Raw genomic sequence first — 15259 nt, forward strand, 5'->3', positions numbered from 1 at the left:
CCAAATACCCCCCCCCCCCCCCCCCCCGTCTGTGTCACCTATCACTCCTTTATTTTTAGACACAAACTCTTATTTTTAGCTCAGACTTCCCCTCTCGTCCCCGATAAAAGGAGAATGGACAACAAAGTCAGGGCCAAAAAACACAAATCAGATAAGTTCAAAGCCTGCCTGGCGTGGTCCAGGCGGCAGTTCTCAAATTGCACCGCCTATCTCTCCCTCCGTGTTTCTGTCTCTGTGGCCTTATCACCTTGTCTCAAGGCTCCAGGTGCAAGCCAAGTTATTGGAATTCTAACTGTCACCTTGTTTCAGAGAGCGCTGAGGGTTTTTCCAAACACGTTAAGCAAGTATTTTATAAACCTCTTGACAAATGTCTTCATGTTTTGACAACAAACCTCTACTAATACTACTTAGATGTGAATATTCACACCCTCCTGTCTATGGGGAAAATTTGAAGCTACCACAAGCAGCAACTCCAAAACAGGAATCTCCTGGCCAAGAACTAATCTCCAACACCAACTATGAAACATCATTCTAACACTATTGTACATTAACTCATCAAGCAATAATGGACAAAGATTTACCGGCACCTGAAGGTTTGATTTTTCTGTTACCTATGGCAGCTAAATGTTTTCAGTATTTGTAGCTGAGCTAAGCTAACAGAGTGCTAACTGTAGCCTCACATGGTGTTGGAGGGGTATCAATCTTCTTCTCCTACATTTAGGCAGAATTAAGAAGAAGAATCAATTGTGCAGCTTTTTTTTGTTGGTAGTTATTCCTTACTCTTGTTGAGGGTTAAGAACAGAGGATGTTGCACCTTGTTAAGTCTACTAAATCTATTTGGCACAATGTCAAATTCGTTCAAAAATGAGCCTGTGGTGTTTGTGTCACTGAGTCCACGCAGGAAAACCTAACGAAAGATATTATCATGGAGTGTGGTAATCTCTCCTCTTATGCAAATAATTCTACAGAATTTAGCTGTGTAAGCAAATATTAGGCATAGTTAATTATGTTTGACCGTAACATAAGGGTTATAGCCTTCTCTTTTGTACGACTTGCAACCTATGGATTTGCTTTCATCTGCTTTACATACAGAAAAATATATACAGCTAGGATCCTGAGAGCTAAAAAAAAAAGATATGTATGACATCACAGTTACCAAGTGCGGGAAACGCTCCCGGTGCTTCACAGAAGTTACGTGATCACCTCGCTCGACAGGTTTACAAACCACACTTCTTTGGAAAGTCACATTAGCTTGCAACTGCAGTTCAAGATCCGATTCATCCACCGAGCCCGAATCAAAACAACAGTGGAAAAAAATGTGCTTTTAAAACATGTAATTCTCCAGATGGTCGTCCTGTCACAGTGGAGATAACGAATCACTGCCGCTCTGGATCAGCTGCTGCTGCCCTCTCTGTCAGTTTTCTGAGTGTCACAAATATGTTGGATTGATCACCCCCACAATTGCATGTACACGTGTACTAATTTTTAAAGCACAGCCCAGAACCAGGAAGAAAAAGCAGTAGATAATACCGGAATGGTACAAAAACCTGTAAAGAAAAAAAGTAATTGTTGGTAAACGTTGATATGTTGACCTCCCTTTACCCTCCATATATCCTTTTGTGCTCTGATAGGTTTACAGTGTAGGAGCCAGTAGTGATATTTCAGAGTGATGAATTGCTACACTAAACCTTGACTATTTGTGAAGTTAGTATTGCCATTCCTGTTAGGTCTAAGATGTTATCATGTTGAGATGACAGCCCAGGAATAAAACCCAGGTTGTAAATTTCTGCCACCTCTCCATTATATATGCTTCATCAATCACCCATTTCCGAGGAGGTCACAGGCTACTGGCACTGACACTGATCACCAGGCCATAAACACTTGGTGTTTTTTATAAGTGATGTTTACAGCTGTTTTGTTTTATTTATTGAGCTTACATTTGATCAGTCAACATGTTTCTTCCCAGCATGCCCTGCAGGCAAATGCTCTGGTCACTGTCCGTAGAAACCTCTGCCTCGCAGTGAAAACTTGTTCCTCTCCCTCAGACGGTTTACATGCTTGTTGTTATTTGCTATTGGATTCAAATAAGCTTTTTCGAGGGATAATTTTTTTTTTTGTGGTTATTTTGCAGCATTTCATACGCCATTTATGAGTTGATGCGCTTCCTCCATTCGTAAAGCATTCAGGAGTTTGTTTTTAGTGGGGTCCTTAATACACTGCGGTTGAAGGGGTGTTTGAAGGGCCAGATGACCACTACCCCTTCTTCACAGAGAGAAATGGGAAAACACTACCCCTTCACAGCTGCATGCAAAACAAAGAGAGGGGTGGATTGGGACAGGGCCTCAGAGTTGCCTGTGAGGAAACACATGAAAGCATGTTAACCTCACAAAGAACAGGTACAGTGTTTGGTAAATCGACAGCTCCAGACATCGGCTTTCATTGTTTTACTGATAACAATATGTTTTCATCTGGTGGAAATAGCTGAAATGACAGGTTAGACTAGAAAGTACATTCAGCCGCTGACAAACCTTTGCCTCAGGCCTGCAGTCATTCATTGTTTGGTAATTGAATGTCACCTTTGTTTGGAGCACTTAGGACTTTTATCGGAACTTCAGATTGAATTAGTGCCTCATTTGACTCTTGTGTTCATTGCATCTCTGACGTCTGGATCAGGTTGTCCCCTACAACCTCAGCTTAAACAGTGCGGGTAGATGTGTCATGTGTCCTTTTATTCTCCAGCATCTCTGCCACTTCACTTTTAGTGTCTTTGTGTCTCAGCCTCAGACCAGTTTGGGGAAATCCCTCAGCCACACACACCCTGTGAAAAAGGGACACATCCTGCCCTGCCAGTTGTTTACTGGAATCTACGTCGACCATAATAACACACGCAGCATCAACAAACAGGAACACGCTCGCTCACAGGAAGCAAGCTTGTATCGAAAGTGAACAATGACTGACGTCATGTCCTGGGGTGTGATGAAATACCTGACACCGTCCTATCCACTGTGGTTTGTGAAGAACGGTGTCATTTAATATAGCAGCCCTCAGTTTAATTAGGAAGTTGATTAAAACGCACGTAGCTGCTGTTACAGAATTGACCCCGGGAAGTTTTAGAAGGGAAACTTATACATGCTAACTAGGCCATTCTCACAAAAAAACTGTTCTACAAAAGTGGTGGATTTTCGACGAGGATAATCTGAAGTCAGACGATTATATGGCTGTTGCCAATACTTGATGAGGAATACGCTTCCTATACTGTCGGCACAGCTGGAGGAAATAAACAATGCAGGAGCTATAGAAGTAACCTCGTGAATACAGTGCATTGCATTTATATGCACATATACACATTTAATAGGTTGTTTATTAATGGTCTGTAATGTAGTTGTAAGCAAATATAGCAAAGTATACTGTATACCCAATATATTTTAATGGGAGGAGAAAACTGTGCATTAAATAAACACCTAAAATCTCCTTATATCTGCTTACAATAACATTATAATGTGTTATTATACATACAGCTTATGATAAATAGACAGGCTAACATAGTTAATATATTACTGTTTGAAGTTTAAACGTCCCAAATGACATTAAATGGTCCCCATTTGATTTAATGGAACATTTACTTGATGAAATTGAAGAAATTATATGTTAGCCCTGGTGCGCCGGCCACCTGCGTCCAGGGCGTATCCCGCTATCAACCGTTATCAGATGGGATTGGCTCCAGCTCGCCTCAAAATCCCCAAAAGATAAGATGGATGGATGGATGAGTTTTATATGTTGAGGTGTTACACACCAATATGTCAGCATCAATTTGAGAACAAGGGAATATTCACAGTAAATCCAAAGTTTGAGTGTGTGGGTGTAGAGGAAAATACGTCAATATATATTTCATGTATCACTGCATATCCATTTAAACCATGAAGGTATATCAGATAAGTACTGCACTATTCTGTGTTTCTTCAAAAGTTTAACATATTTTAAATCTTTCACTATACATGAGCCCTTTGTAAAAAAATTAAAGAGTGCATTATATTTAAGACAAAAGACAAGATGAGCCTTTCATTTTTGAAACCACTCCCACTCTAACAATCCAGAAGAGGGTTGGCCCAACGTGTTCAGAGGCTATAAGAGCGGTGACGTGGAGGTGCGGCGTCACACAGGTGAGCCTTCACATTCTCATGACTCCACTCTCAGCTGCCTCAGGACACTGCTTCACTGCAGACGCAGGAGTTCACCTCAGACGGTAAAAGGTAAAAGTTCCTCCCTGTGTTCATTCATTCATTTGACTGTAAGTTAGAGAAACGCGTGTGACAGCATCTTTCACTTCTCTGTTCATGTGGTGAATTCAGATTCTGGCGTCTCATCACGGTGTTCTCTCTTCACAGATTGTCCTCACAGTACTTTGACAGAGATGGAGATGGTGAGTCATTTAAGTTTTTAGAGTTCATGAGGGCTGGCTGGTGTTTTGCGTGTGTTTTCTTCAAGTCAGCCCACGAATATTATTTAGAAACAATAATGGAACAGTGTATTTCACTTGTTCTCTGCTCTGAACATATGATCTTGTTGAGGGAATAGTTTTTAACCCAATAATGAAAATTCACTCTATCTACTAACCAGTATGCCGATGGAGTTTTGGACTTTCAGGGGTAAACAGCGTTGCAGCCAAATCCAATACAATTGAAGTAACTGGTGACCGATTCTTCAAATGTCCTCTGTGATCCACGCTCCAAAGGGGCTCTAGGAGGATCACATTGGACATTTAGGCCAACAGAACACTGTTAATGACGCAGTTTTAAGTCAAATTTGAATGTCGGGGCATACGGACACTTGGATGACAACACAGGAGCAGTGTGGAGGCATTTTATTTGTTTATTTACTTAAATTGTATTGGATTTGGCTGCAGCGCTGTTTAAACCCCTGAAAGTCCAAAAGTGTTTTGTGAACTCAAACACTTCACCCGCCCTTATCTACATAGTGGTGGGTAGATAATGAAGGGAAAGGGTTAATTGTTGTCGCTAAAAGCCACACAACATTGTACGCTGAATGTTGCATGAGATGCTTAATGCAAACAGACTTGCATAAATTTGCCAGTCAAACTAAAATACACAGTTGCAGTGTTGTTGCCTGGCTCATTTCCAACACGCAAAACAAAACAACACACAGTTAGGATCAGGTTCAGTTTCATAAACTTCGCTGCAGCATGTGTGTGTGTGTGTGTGTGTGTGTGTGTGTGTGTGTGTGTGTGTGTGTGTGTGTGTGTGTGTGTGTGTGTTTGTGTGTCTTTTGGTGAAACTATTCTGCATGGGAAAAACTGAATTAATTGGATCAGCATGCAAAAGTACGTCTGACGCGTCACAGTGCTGAGCCCAATAACAACGGCAGATGTGTGGCCTAGTAAAAACAACACCTCAGGCTGTTATCGATGGGACATAAATACCAAACATTACACAAAAATATGCCTGGCTGCTCACATTGCACAACATACAACAAAAGTCAGTGTGTGTGCGTTTTCTGATTCCGTGGTTGTCCTGCTCTGTTTCTGTCAGATGGCCTATGTGACTGAGATCCGGCTGAGTGGAGGCTGGAGCGGAGTGGCTCCCTCCTCCTGCCCCGAGGTGGAGCTGGAGGTCATCGAGGAGTACCTGCAGGAGCATTCACTGGAGGTCCAGCATGCACACATGCCGGCCTCACCTCAGAGCACCACGGGGCCCCAACCGCACACACTCCTCCACCAGGGCGGCAGGATCATAGGTGAGCGTTGGTGGTGATGATCTCAGAGAGGATGCTGGTCCCTGTGTGTTTCTTTGTCGTTTATCTAACGGCCGTTTACTCCACAGAGAACAGCTGGTCGGGTCAGCATGCTTACGAGTGGCACTGTGGCTCCAACCCTCCCTATGAGGAGTATGAAGAGCAGGCCCCGCCTCCAGCCTGGCCTTGTCCCCACGACAACCAATGGGTGAGTTCAAGGACCTCAAACTCTTTGCAAAATAAAGTTTAATTCATTCATTTCAACTGATTGGATTTATCCACGATCCATGAAGATTGTGACACTGGTGAATTCTAATTATGATTTGTATGTGTTCAGGAGCACATCACGTATTCCTACGAGGCCCCTGCGTACATTGACTCAGACTCTCAGTCCAGCTGCTCTCAGTACCAGGAATACCAAGATTCACCTTCACCGTCGTCGGACAGGGAGAGCGGGAAGGACAGAGACTCCCTGACTCTGGCACCATTTTCAGGTATAAACACATGTAACACAAAACTCTCAGCCATGTCTGTCTAATATCCTGATATTACCCTGTTCGGTATAAGTATTTTATTGGTAGTATTTTTAATCATTTAAGCATAATTGATTGGCCGAAAATGACTAAAAACACACAATAAACAAAGTTACAAATGACATCCAGGTAAAAATTGATTGCCAAATTATTTCTGTTTACTGAAACTCTGACATTGTTACAACCCTACTCTGAACAGTCCTTAACGCGAACACAACCAACTCACAGATAACTTCTGTGTATTCAAAGCTTCTCTTTAAACACTGTTGTGGGGAAACAAAATGCTTGTTCCCACATCTACGAACCAGTATGAATCATGGTAACCTCATAATTAGAATTTACATCCCTTTACTTCTCAGCAGGAAAGAGGAAGGAGCGGTTGTTCCAGTTCCTGTTCGAGATGCTCCAGACGCCGTCCATGCGCAGCTGCATCTGGTGGGTCCAGTCCTCCTCGGGCACCTTTCAGTTCTCCTCCCAAAACAAGGAGCGCCTGGCGCAGCTCTGGGGCCGACGCAAGGGGAACCGCAAGACCATGACCTACCAGAAGATGGCACGGGCGCTGAGGAACTACTCCCGCACCGGCGAGATTCAAAAGGTGAAGAGGAAGCTCACGTATCAGTTCGACGAGAAGACACTGAGAGGCCTGCGAGGAGACTCCAACAGAGCGTAGGAAGTGTGATGGCGAGCCCAGAGAGAGAAGAAGCACACTGGATATTCATAGACAAAACCTCTGTAATGTCCTTTCTTCTGATTCATGTCTAAACAAATGAATACTGAGTATTTGAAAAGCCAGTCAGAGTCAGTCAGAACTTTCTGTAGATACAGAACCATTTAGGAATAAGTTCATATCAGGACTGGAAATTATGATACTGGCACAATGATGCAAATCTATGTAAATCTAAAAGGTTGTTACGTCATATCTACTTTATAAGTAGAACTTAAATAAAATACAATAAACATATTTAAAAAATAAAAACGTGTTTTTGTGCTTTTCTGAATTTTTTGATATTTGGATGTAAGATCATACAAATTAAGGTTGTGTAAACATCATGTTTAGGTAAAAAAATATTTTTCAAGATGATGCGATATATATTTTGTCAATCCATCCATCTGTAGTTATCTGTCTGTCCCTCTAAAGAACAAAGGCATCCTGTGTAGTGCATATCAGCCAAGCAAATACAGATGTGCTTGTAAACTGAAGCAAGGGCACACACGCGCACTCACACACACACACACACACACACACACACACACTACCAAAATTGTATGCAAAGTAAGCATGCACTGAAAAAACCGCCACCATCAAGGACTGGTTAATCAGTTACATCTGAAAAGTCCCTTCACACAAAAACAGTAAACACACTGAACATATATGGAGTGGAGAGATCATACAGACATTGACACGTATTACAAATTACTAAACATCAAACACACATGGACTGAGATCCTCACTTTATATCCTGATGTATTTCAAGGCAGGACTTTTATAATTTTGGTGCTAATATATATATATTATATTATAAATAATGTAATATTGGTAATCCACAAACTATTGTTCTAATATTACGTATTTGTAATAATGAGAAGTGGAAAGCAGAAGTGATTCAGTACTTTTCTCGAATATTTCTATTTAACCCTGATGCTTCTTCGACACAGGCCTGGCCAGGTCTGTAGTCTGTGTCTGTAGTTGAAGCACCTGATGACCCCAGGTACTACCACTGAAAATGGCGATTTTATATTTAAGACAGTTTATAAATATATATAATCTCATAGTTGAAAATATCACCCGTAAATGAATAAAGATGTTTTAAATTAGCAGAAACTATTAGATCTATGAAATGCTACTCACACATGAATGGATCAATGACCAAAATTCTATTATGTGAGACTTTGGATGAGACCTTTTACTTTTGATTCGGTTAATACAGTACATCTGGCTGATAATGTATCAATCTATAGAGTTATACTTGGAGTCTAGTTCTACATGGTTGTATAACTTCTTTAGGTCAGCTACCTTAATCAATAGATCTCAGGAGGTCCTTCACCACTGGCGCTGCACCAGTCCTTTCCTCTATAAGGCCACTGAGTCACAACTGATCAGAGTGGGAACCAGATTTTCACTCACTGATTGAATACAGATGGGGTCTCCATGGAGTGCACGCCTGTTCTGGGTGCATGTCTGCATATAAAACGCATCTGCTCAATACTTTTTATGGTCATTTGAAGCCAAGAGCTGAAAGCAGCGAAAGACTTTCTGGACAAACTTGGGATTATGTTGGATTTCACTCTGGAATTTGCTGCATCTGTCCACGACCCGGAGGAAACCTGCTTTATCAAACTTCGTAGCTTCTCTGTCTTCCCCGCTCTCCATCCTCAGTGATGGCCGAGTGGAGCTGGGTGGTTTACACGGTAGTTGAAGTTCTGATTTCCGTTGCCTGTTGCTTGGGCAACATGTTGGTGGTGTGTGCGGTGTGTGTTGGCCTGCGGGATTCCCTTCGGGAGCCTACCTTCTGCTTCCTGGTCTCCTTGGCAGTGGCTGACTTCCTGGTGGGTGTGGCTGCTGTGCCCCTGGCGGTATTATTGGACGGCTGGGTGAGTTTGACCCCGGACCTGTGCCTGCTCCTCAGCTGTGTCGTGCTCGTGCTGACTCAGGCCTCGGTGCTGTCATTGCTTGCTATCGCTGTGGACCGATACCTGCGGTTACACATACCACTCAGGTGAGGTATAAAAACAGTGGTTTACAAGTAAAACAGCTTTATGGATCGTATGCTTTCTCAGTGATTGGTTGAAATAATCATCTCTTCCATTTTTTATTTTTGCCTGATCCCTCAGATACAAATCCCTGGCCACACAGAGGCGCACGTGGTTGGCCGTGTCTATGTGCTGGATACTTTCCTGTCTACTGGGGTTCACCCCTCTGTTTGGCTGGAACAACTACTCCTCCCTTACGTCTGATTCCACCAATGCATCCTCCTCTTCCCCCATCTTGCCACCATGCACCTTCCTCTCAGTTATTTCTCTCCCCTTCATGGTCTACTACAACTTCTTAGGTTGTGTAATGGCACCCCTGCTGGTCATGACGCTCCTCTACATTCGAATCTTCTGGAGCCTTCAGGGCCGTCTGAAGGACAGCTGTCCCCAGGCCCGGGCCTCTCTGCTCAGGGAGAGGAGGCTGGCCTGCTCTCTGGCTCTGGTTCTCATTTTGTTTGCCAGCTGCTGGATTCCTCTGCACCTGATGAACTGTCTGCTGCTGTTCCACGGCCCGCAAGCTGTCCCGCGGGGGGCGCTCTATACAGGCAGGTGACAGTCCATCCACTTCCTCCATAGTCCTGAGTAGTTTTTTTTTAATACACCATTTTATCAGTTCACAATATACTTACCAGATGAAATATCCATTTCCCCAGGTATCCTCTTGTCTCATGCCAACTCAGCCCTCAACCCTGTGGTCTACGCCTACCGCATCCCAAAGATCCAGCAGGCCTACAGTCAAATATGGAGGCGATTTCTCTTGAGGCTCAACTGTTGCCATGAGGACGAGCAGGTTCCTCGATCAATAACAAGCAGCCTGACCAATCACACGGAGAAGTGTGGTTCGGGAGGGAAAGCCACACCCTGAGACAGGACTGCAGGGTCGTTCTACGTACAGTATGTTTGAGGATATAGTTTGTGGAACACACTCAAGACAACAGGTTTATCACAGAAACATATTGGGTGAGGCAATGCAGGCAGCCTGTGATTGTTTACATTTCTAGAACCAATGGAACCCTGCATGTCCCAGACACCCATGACATTCATTTTTCTTTCCTTAATCGGCAAACTTTATTCTAGTCAGAGCTATCTCCTATGAGTCCACTAGAGGGTGGTCTACACTAACAAACCTGAGAGCTGTTGTTGTACACAAACCATGAAACCACCACGGCACAGTGTCTGACAAACAGACGAGTTAAAAGCCTCATTCACTGACATTTGGAGAACTGTTTTGAAGCAAGTATAACTTTTATTGAGATGTACATTTATCTTAAGAAAGCCACATGACATGTTCAATCCATTTAACATCCTTTGCAGCACATGTGTACCTGATCCTTTTTATTTCATATGGACGAATAAACGTGATACCCGGGCCGGGAGGAGAGTGTGTTGAATATTGATGAGTGTTCAGCGAACTCCTCAGGGAAGGCAATAGACTGTATAGTTATCACCTGAGCAGGGTGTAATCCCACCCACCAAACTATACAACCTACTACCTCACCCTGACAGAGCCCAAATCGAGGACACCACACGGTCTCCTGTCAGGGGAGCAGGACACCTAATTTACCTGCTCAAGCAAAAAACACAAACAAACAAACAATGCCTGTCACGATGCATTATTTTATTTGCCGCGATTGTTTGGACCGGGTAATTGCCCATCTGGAGATGACAGTCAGCGAGCGGCTGACTTAGCTGTCTCCTTGGGAAAGACAGTAGATTGTATAGTTATCTCAAAGAAGGTTACACAACCCCACAACTATTCAATCTACTACCTCAGCCCCAAGGACAGCATCCGTGTTCCTCCTGCAGCGAAGATCCTCGAAGGTACAACTCCTGCAGTGGCACAGAGAGAAAGAGACAGAGAGGATTATCTTGATTAAGTCGTATTTTTCTGCGAAACACATGCAAGATAAAGCAGGGTAGGATTCTTACTTAGAACGGGAATTTCCCTAACATTTGTAATCTCATTTCTTTTCGTTTTTTTATCTCTGTGTCTGACTCTTTGTTTTCATTTCAATCGGTTCATGGAAATGATTCAAAAATCACCACGCATGGCGAAAAACTGCTCGTGTTTCGTGACAAGTCTTCAACTGCCAAGAATCGTTTATCACTCAACAACAAAAGAAGACCCTCGCCGATTTTGCATATTGGCACATCCTCACCAATCAACCGAGCCTCCTTTTATTTTTTGTTGATGCAGAGCCGAATGTCCCTAAATTCTAATCCGTCCCATTAGAATGAATCAAGACAAATAATTTAACGGTAAGCAGACATCGGAATGGGAGAGCACTAATGTGTGAAAGCCCACCAAACAACTCACTGGCTTCCTTAGACTCTGGCATGTGATCGAAAGAGAGAAAGAGAGGGAGAGAAAAAAAAACGGCACTGATCGACTCTGTGCCAGGAATTCGTTTCCGTTTTTGCCAAAAACTGAGCTCATTCCAGTGGGCTATCCCTGCGTAGGCTGGCTGCTGCATCTCAGACGGAGGTACGCACACAGATGCCTGCAAATATGGCTTCCACCAGCTGCCTCTGATCGAATACAAGGATGAGATTCTGCCACCCCCCCACCCCCACCGAAACACAAAATGGCGTCTCGTACTTCGGCCATTTTAGGTCTACTTAAAAACACTATAAGGTCCACCTGTCAGGTTTTTTATCCTAAGCACGTTTCCTCATGAAGAAAGTGCCGCTCCTCTGTGATGAACACTGAGCCGACAGACCCAGACGACAAACTGCCTCACGGGCACTGAGTGAGAGTGAAACGTTTCTTATCAGACAGCTGTAAAGTGAACAGTTTAACTTTTCAAATTTTGGTCCAACTAAAAACTCATCACTGCGGCGCCCTCGCTGAACAAGTAGATCGTATTTTTGTTTTTTAAATGTCATCATTAAAACTGTTGCTATTCCTCAAAGACCCTGTTTGAGGCAGAGGTCGGGATGGGTTAGCAGGTTAACATGGCAGCGAGTAAAGGGTTAACGAGTGCCAGACTAAATGCCAGGGCTGGGACATTTAGACGGAGAAGGTACACTGCTAGCATAAATTAGCATACGGCCACAACCCCTGAGACTTGGGTCCAGACCGGCCCATAGTTAGCATGCAGCAGACCCTGCTAGTCTGATTACAGAAGACCAGACAGACAGAAGGGGGGTGGGGGTGGTGTTGGCGTGACGCCCAACTCTGCCACCATGCCAGCGGCGGATCTACGAGCTCTGTTTGGTCGCCAAGAAACGACCCCCCCCCCCCCCCCCCCCCCGACTGGAGCTGCATACTGAGGATGAGGGGTACAGTCTAATAATGATATGACACGGTGCACTTGGGGGGTTGGGGGGCGGGGTTGAATTAATAAAGATTTAACAGGACATCCGAGAGGGGCCTAGAATTAAAATGAAAAAAAAAAAAAACATTTAGAAATTAAATTTGTCAAGGGGAATTCTGTGCTTTTGGGTTAATTACAAAAAAATACATTTCCAGCCCATTCCCTAAACAACTCCAGACTGTTTTGGAAACACTGAAACCAGACTCGGTCAGTCATGTGAGCTCCGCTGGGTGCTGTTGTCTGCGATCGTGGACTTTGTCTGTGGCACATAAAAGGGGCAATCATGACTCTGTTGGGGCAAATCATTTTCTCTGTCAACAGCTCCAAAATAAATCGACCCGAGCCGCAGTGTGGGGCGGTGGAGAGGATCTTAAAGAAAAGGTGGAAATGTGGCCTATTGAGTTAATCTGGTCTGCCTATCAGGCGGTCTGTCTGTGCATCTGTCGCAGAACTGTGCCTGAATGGTTGTAAATTCACATGAGCAGTATTCTAAGTAAGCCAAGAGATGTGGACCTTGTCCTCTCTTGTCCTCTGATAACGCTGCTCTGCCGTGACCGACCAGGATATGTATTTCTAAAGACAATTTCCTGCTTGAGTATGTTAATCTTTCTTTGGAAGACAGTTGCACGTGTTTCTTTCGGGTTTTCCAAGAACTCTAGTCAGCTACGGCGCTGGAAATTTGATCTTTTTCAATGAATTTAGAGCAGATGTTTTACATTTCATTTGCTGTGTCTATAAAGTCAAACCCGACACTTTATATCAAAAACACTTTTAAGGAAATGTCTGTTTTTTCTATTAAAAAAAAGTTATGATGTGATAACTAATTCTGGTCTTTTGCAGGAAAATCTAATCAAAATGGCTGCCAAACAGGATTATCTGATTGTATTACACATGTTTAACAAACTTCCAACATCAACCTAAACCTGCTGTACTTTCTAAGCATTTAAAAATGTAACTATACTGCAGCACCTTAAACTAATTAAACGCATGCGAGAATTAATTTGAAAGATATCGTTTAAACAATAGGCCCAGGCTTCCTCTCCTCCACAGTGACAGGACGCAGGATTCATTGGATTTACTCCTCGCCCAACACAAAAGACATAAACACACAAATTAATTAGCAAATCCCCAAACGCACACACACTCACGCAGCACACTGAGATGCCAACTTAACTCCTCAGGATTGGAGCCGATTTTTTCGCAGGAAGCAGAGACAGGGAAATACCTATTGGATTGCCTGGTCCCCTCGGTCCACGAGACAGGATGAATGCTTGGCACAGACACAACGGAGGGGGCACCAGACGATTGGTACAGGTTCTTGTGTGTTTCTCTCTCTCTCTCTTTCTCTCTGTCTGTCTCTCTCTCTCTCTCTATCTCGCTCCATGAGCTTTGTGCCAAGAATGGGCAGTGTCTGTGTGCCAGGCAGAATTTCAATGAGGGAGGAAGGAGGTAGTGATGGTGAGCAAAGAGGAGGAGCGGCGGGGGAGCCGGAGTTGGCAGAGGAAGTATGCCGCACAATAAATGGCAGGATGAAGAATTCCCACACTTTAAAAAAAAAAAACGGTCTATTTCCCAATCCATGTCTTACTCATGTCCAGACTTACCCCAGAGAAAAACAGTGTGCAGGCATCTGGCGAATACAAGGATAAGGACTGATCGTCAATAGAGCGCCGCGATAATTTTATGGTACCTTCTTTTCACCTTCCCCTTCTCCCCGAGGAACGCATGATTCCTACATTAGAGGATGGAGGACAAGGAGCGCCGCGCCTTCTCCGTGCCCACTTGGCTTGGTGCCCGCTCTGATGTTCTGTATATCCTCATTAACCAGACGCAGGCACACAGGGGCTCAAGCTCACATGTACAGTATGCTGAAATATGCTGCCATATGCACCTACTTACACACAACCCCACACTGGTAAACGCAACAGCACGGTTGTTCGGCCGGTGAACATGAATTGAGCTCAGCCCGTCTTATCCTGATTTACCGAGAAGATATCAAATGCAAACACTGGCAGTCCTTCGCCATCAACTTCTGTTTTGCAAGATAGAAGGCTGAACACACAAAAATGTCGGCCTCACAGGCATGAAAGCAAGGTAAACATGCCGGGCAACGCGTCTGATGAAACGATAGTATGACCCAGATAAGGCAGGAGTATAAGGGAGCCATTGTGTTGACTATTACAGTGGCTAACAATCACTCCAGCCTTAGATACACTCAGAGAAAAGTGGAGCATAGTTTAATAATCAATATCAAAAATCCAATTTTAGATTTAGACAGAGGCTAGTTTGTCACCAAATTAAAAATGGATTATTTAATTTACTATGTGTGTATTAGTTCCTTCAATAGAATGATGGATTACTTGATAAAAAAGACAACAATCTCTGAACATCAGTGGTGTATTAGTTATTCACACCAACCACCCAGATGGCCGGTGACCTGAATGCAGAAATTACGTATATCAAAGGTGTCTTTCCTCCTCTTCATCTCCTCTCTCTGTCCCCTCTCCTCTTTCGACTTATCTATGCTTTTGCTAATGTGCTGATGAGATGTGTGGTTACCATGGTTTCAAATGTTTCCGACAGCTCAGATGCCTGGCCTGGCATGTTGCTACACGCCCACGTTATATCATTCACTAATGCCACACGGAGCAGGCCCTACACACACTAGCAAGCAAACACACACAGATAAAGCACAAACAAATGGCCGGGTATGCTGGTTCAAAGTGCCTGTGCGTGCATATTTGTGTGCATGTATACAAAGCGTATGTGTGTGAGAGTGCAGAGACGGTGTATGCGAGGACGAGGCAGCTGCAGCTTCCTGCATGAGATGAGAAACTTCCTGTTGCCTCGCTGCAAACGGCGGCCGGTCAGCCAAGATATCAACCAATCAGCTATGCTGAGGCTGAATGC

The 15259-nt window shown here is 43.8% G+C and overlaps 2 protein-coding genes across 6 annotated transcripts; both read left to right on the forward strand.

Moving 5' to 3' along the window:
- Window positions 1-327: 327 nt before the first annotated feature.
- Window positions 328-7257, forward strand: LOC128442331 (transcription factor Spi-B-like). Of its 5 annotated transcripts, none has more exons than XM_053424742.1 (7): window positions 328-593; window positions 4095-4250; window positions 4350-4420; window positions 5547-5751; window positions 5838-5956; window positions 6086-6242; window positions 6641-7257. In XM_053424742.1, exons 1-7 carry the CDS (start codon window positions 566-568, stop codon window positions 6949-6951), a joined length of 1047 nt encoding a protein of 348 aa, XP_053280717.1. In that variant the 5' UTR covers window positions 328-565; the 3' UTR covers window positions 6952-7257. The 5 variants fall into 5 exon arrangements, with proteins under 5 accessions (XP_053280717.1, XP_053280718.1, XP_053280719.1 ...); XM_053424743.1 differs by having other exon boundaries at window positions 6644-7257; XM_053424744.1 differs by having other exon boundaries at window positions 4098-4250.
- Window positions 7258-8402: 1145 nt separating this feature from the next.
- Window positions 8403-10430, forward strand: LOC128442332 (adenosine receptor A3). Its single transcript, XM_053424748.1, has 3 exons — window positions 8403-8998; window positions 9114-9577; window positions 9686-10430. Exons 1-3 carry the CDS (start codon window positions 8661-8663, stop codon window positions 9895-9897), a joined length of 1014 nt encoding a protein of 337 aa, XP_053280723.1. The 5' UTR covers window positions 8403-8660; the 3' UTR covers window positions 9898-10430.
- Window positions 10431-15259: the final 4829 nt, after the last annotated feature.

This window comes from Pleuronectes platessa, chromosome 6, assembly GCF_947347685.1.
Source record: "Pleuronectes platessa chromosome 6, fPlePla1.1, whole genome shotgun sequence".
Classification (NCBI taxonomy): domain Eukaryota; kingdom Metazoa; phylum Chordata; class Actinopteri; order Pleuronectiformes; family Pleuronectidae; genus Pleuronectes; species Pleuronectes platessa.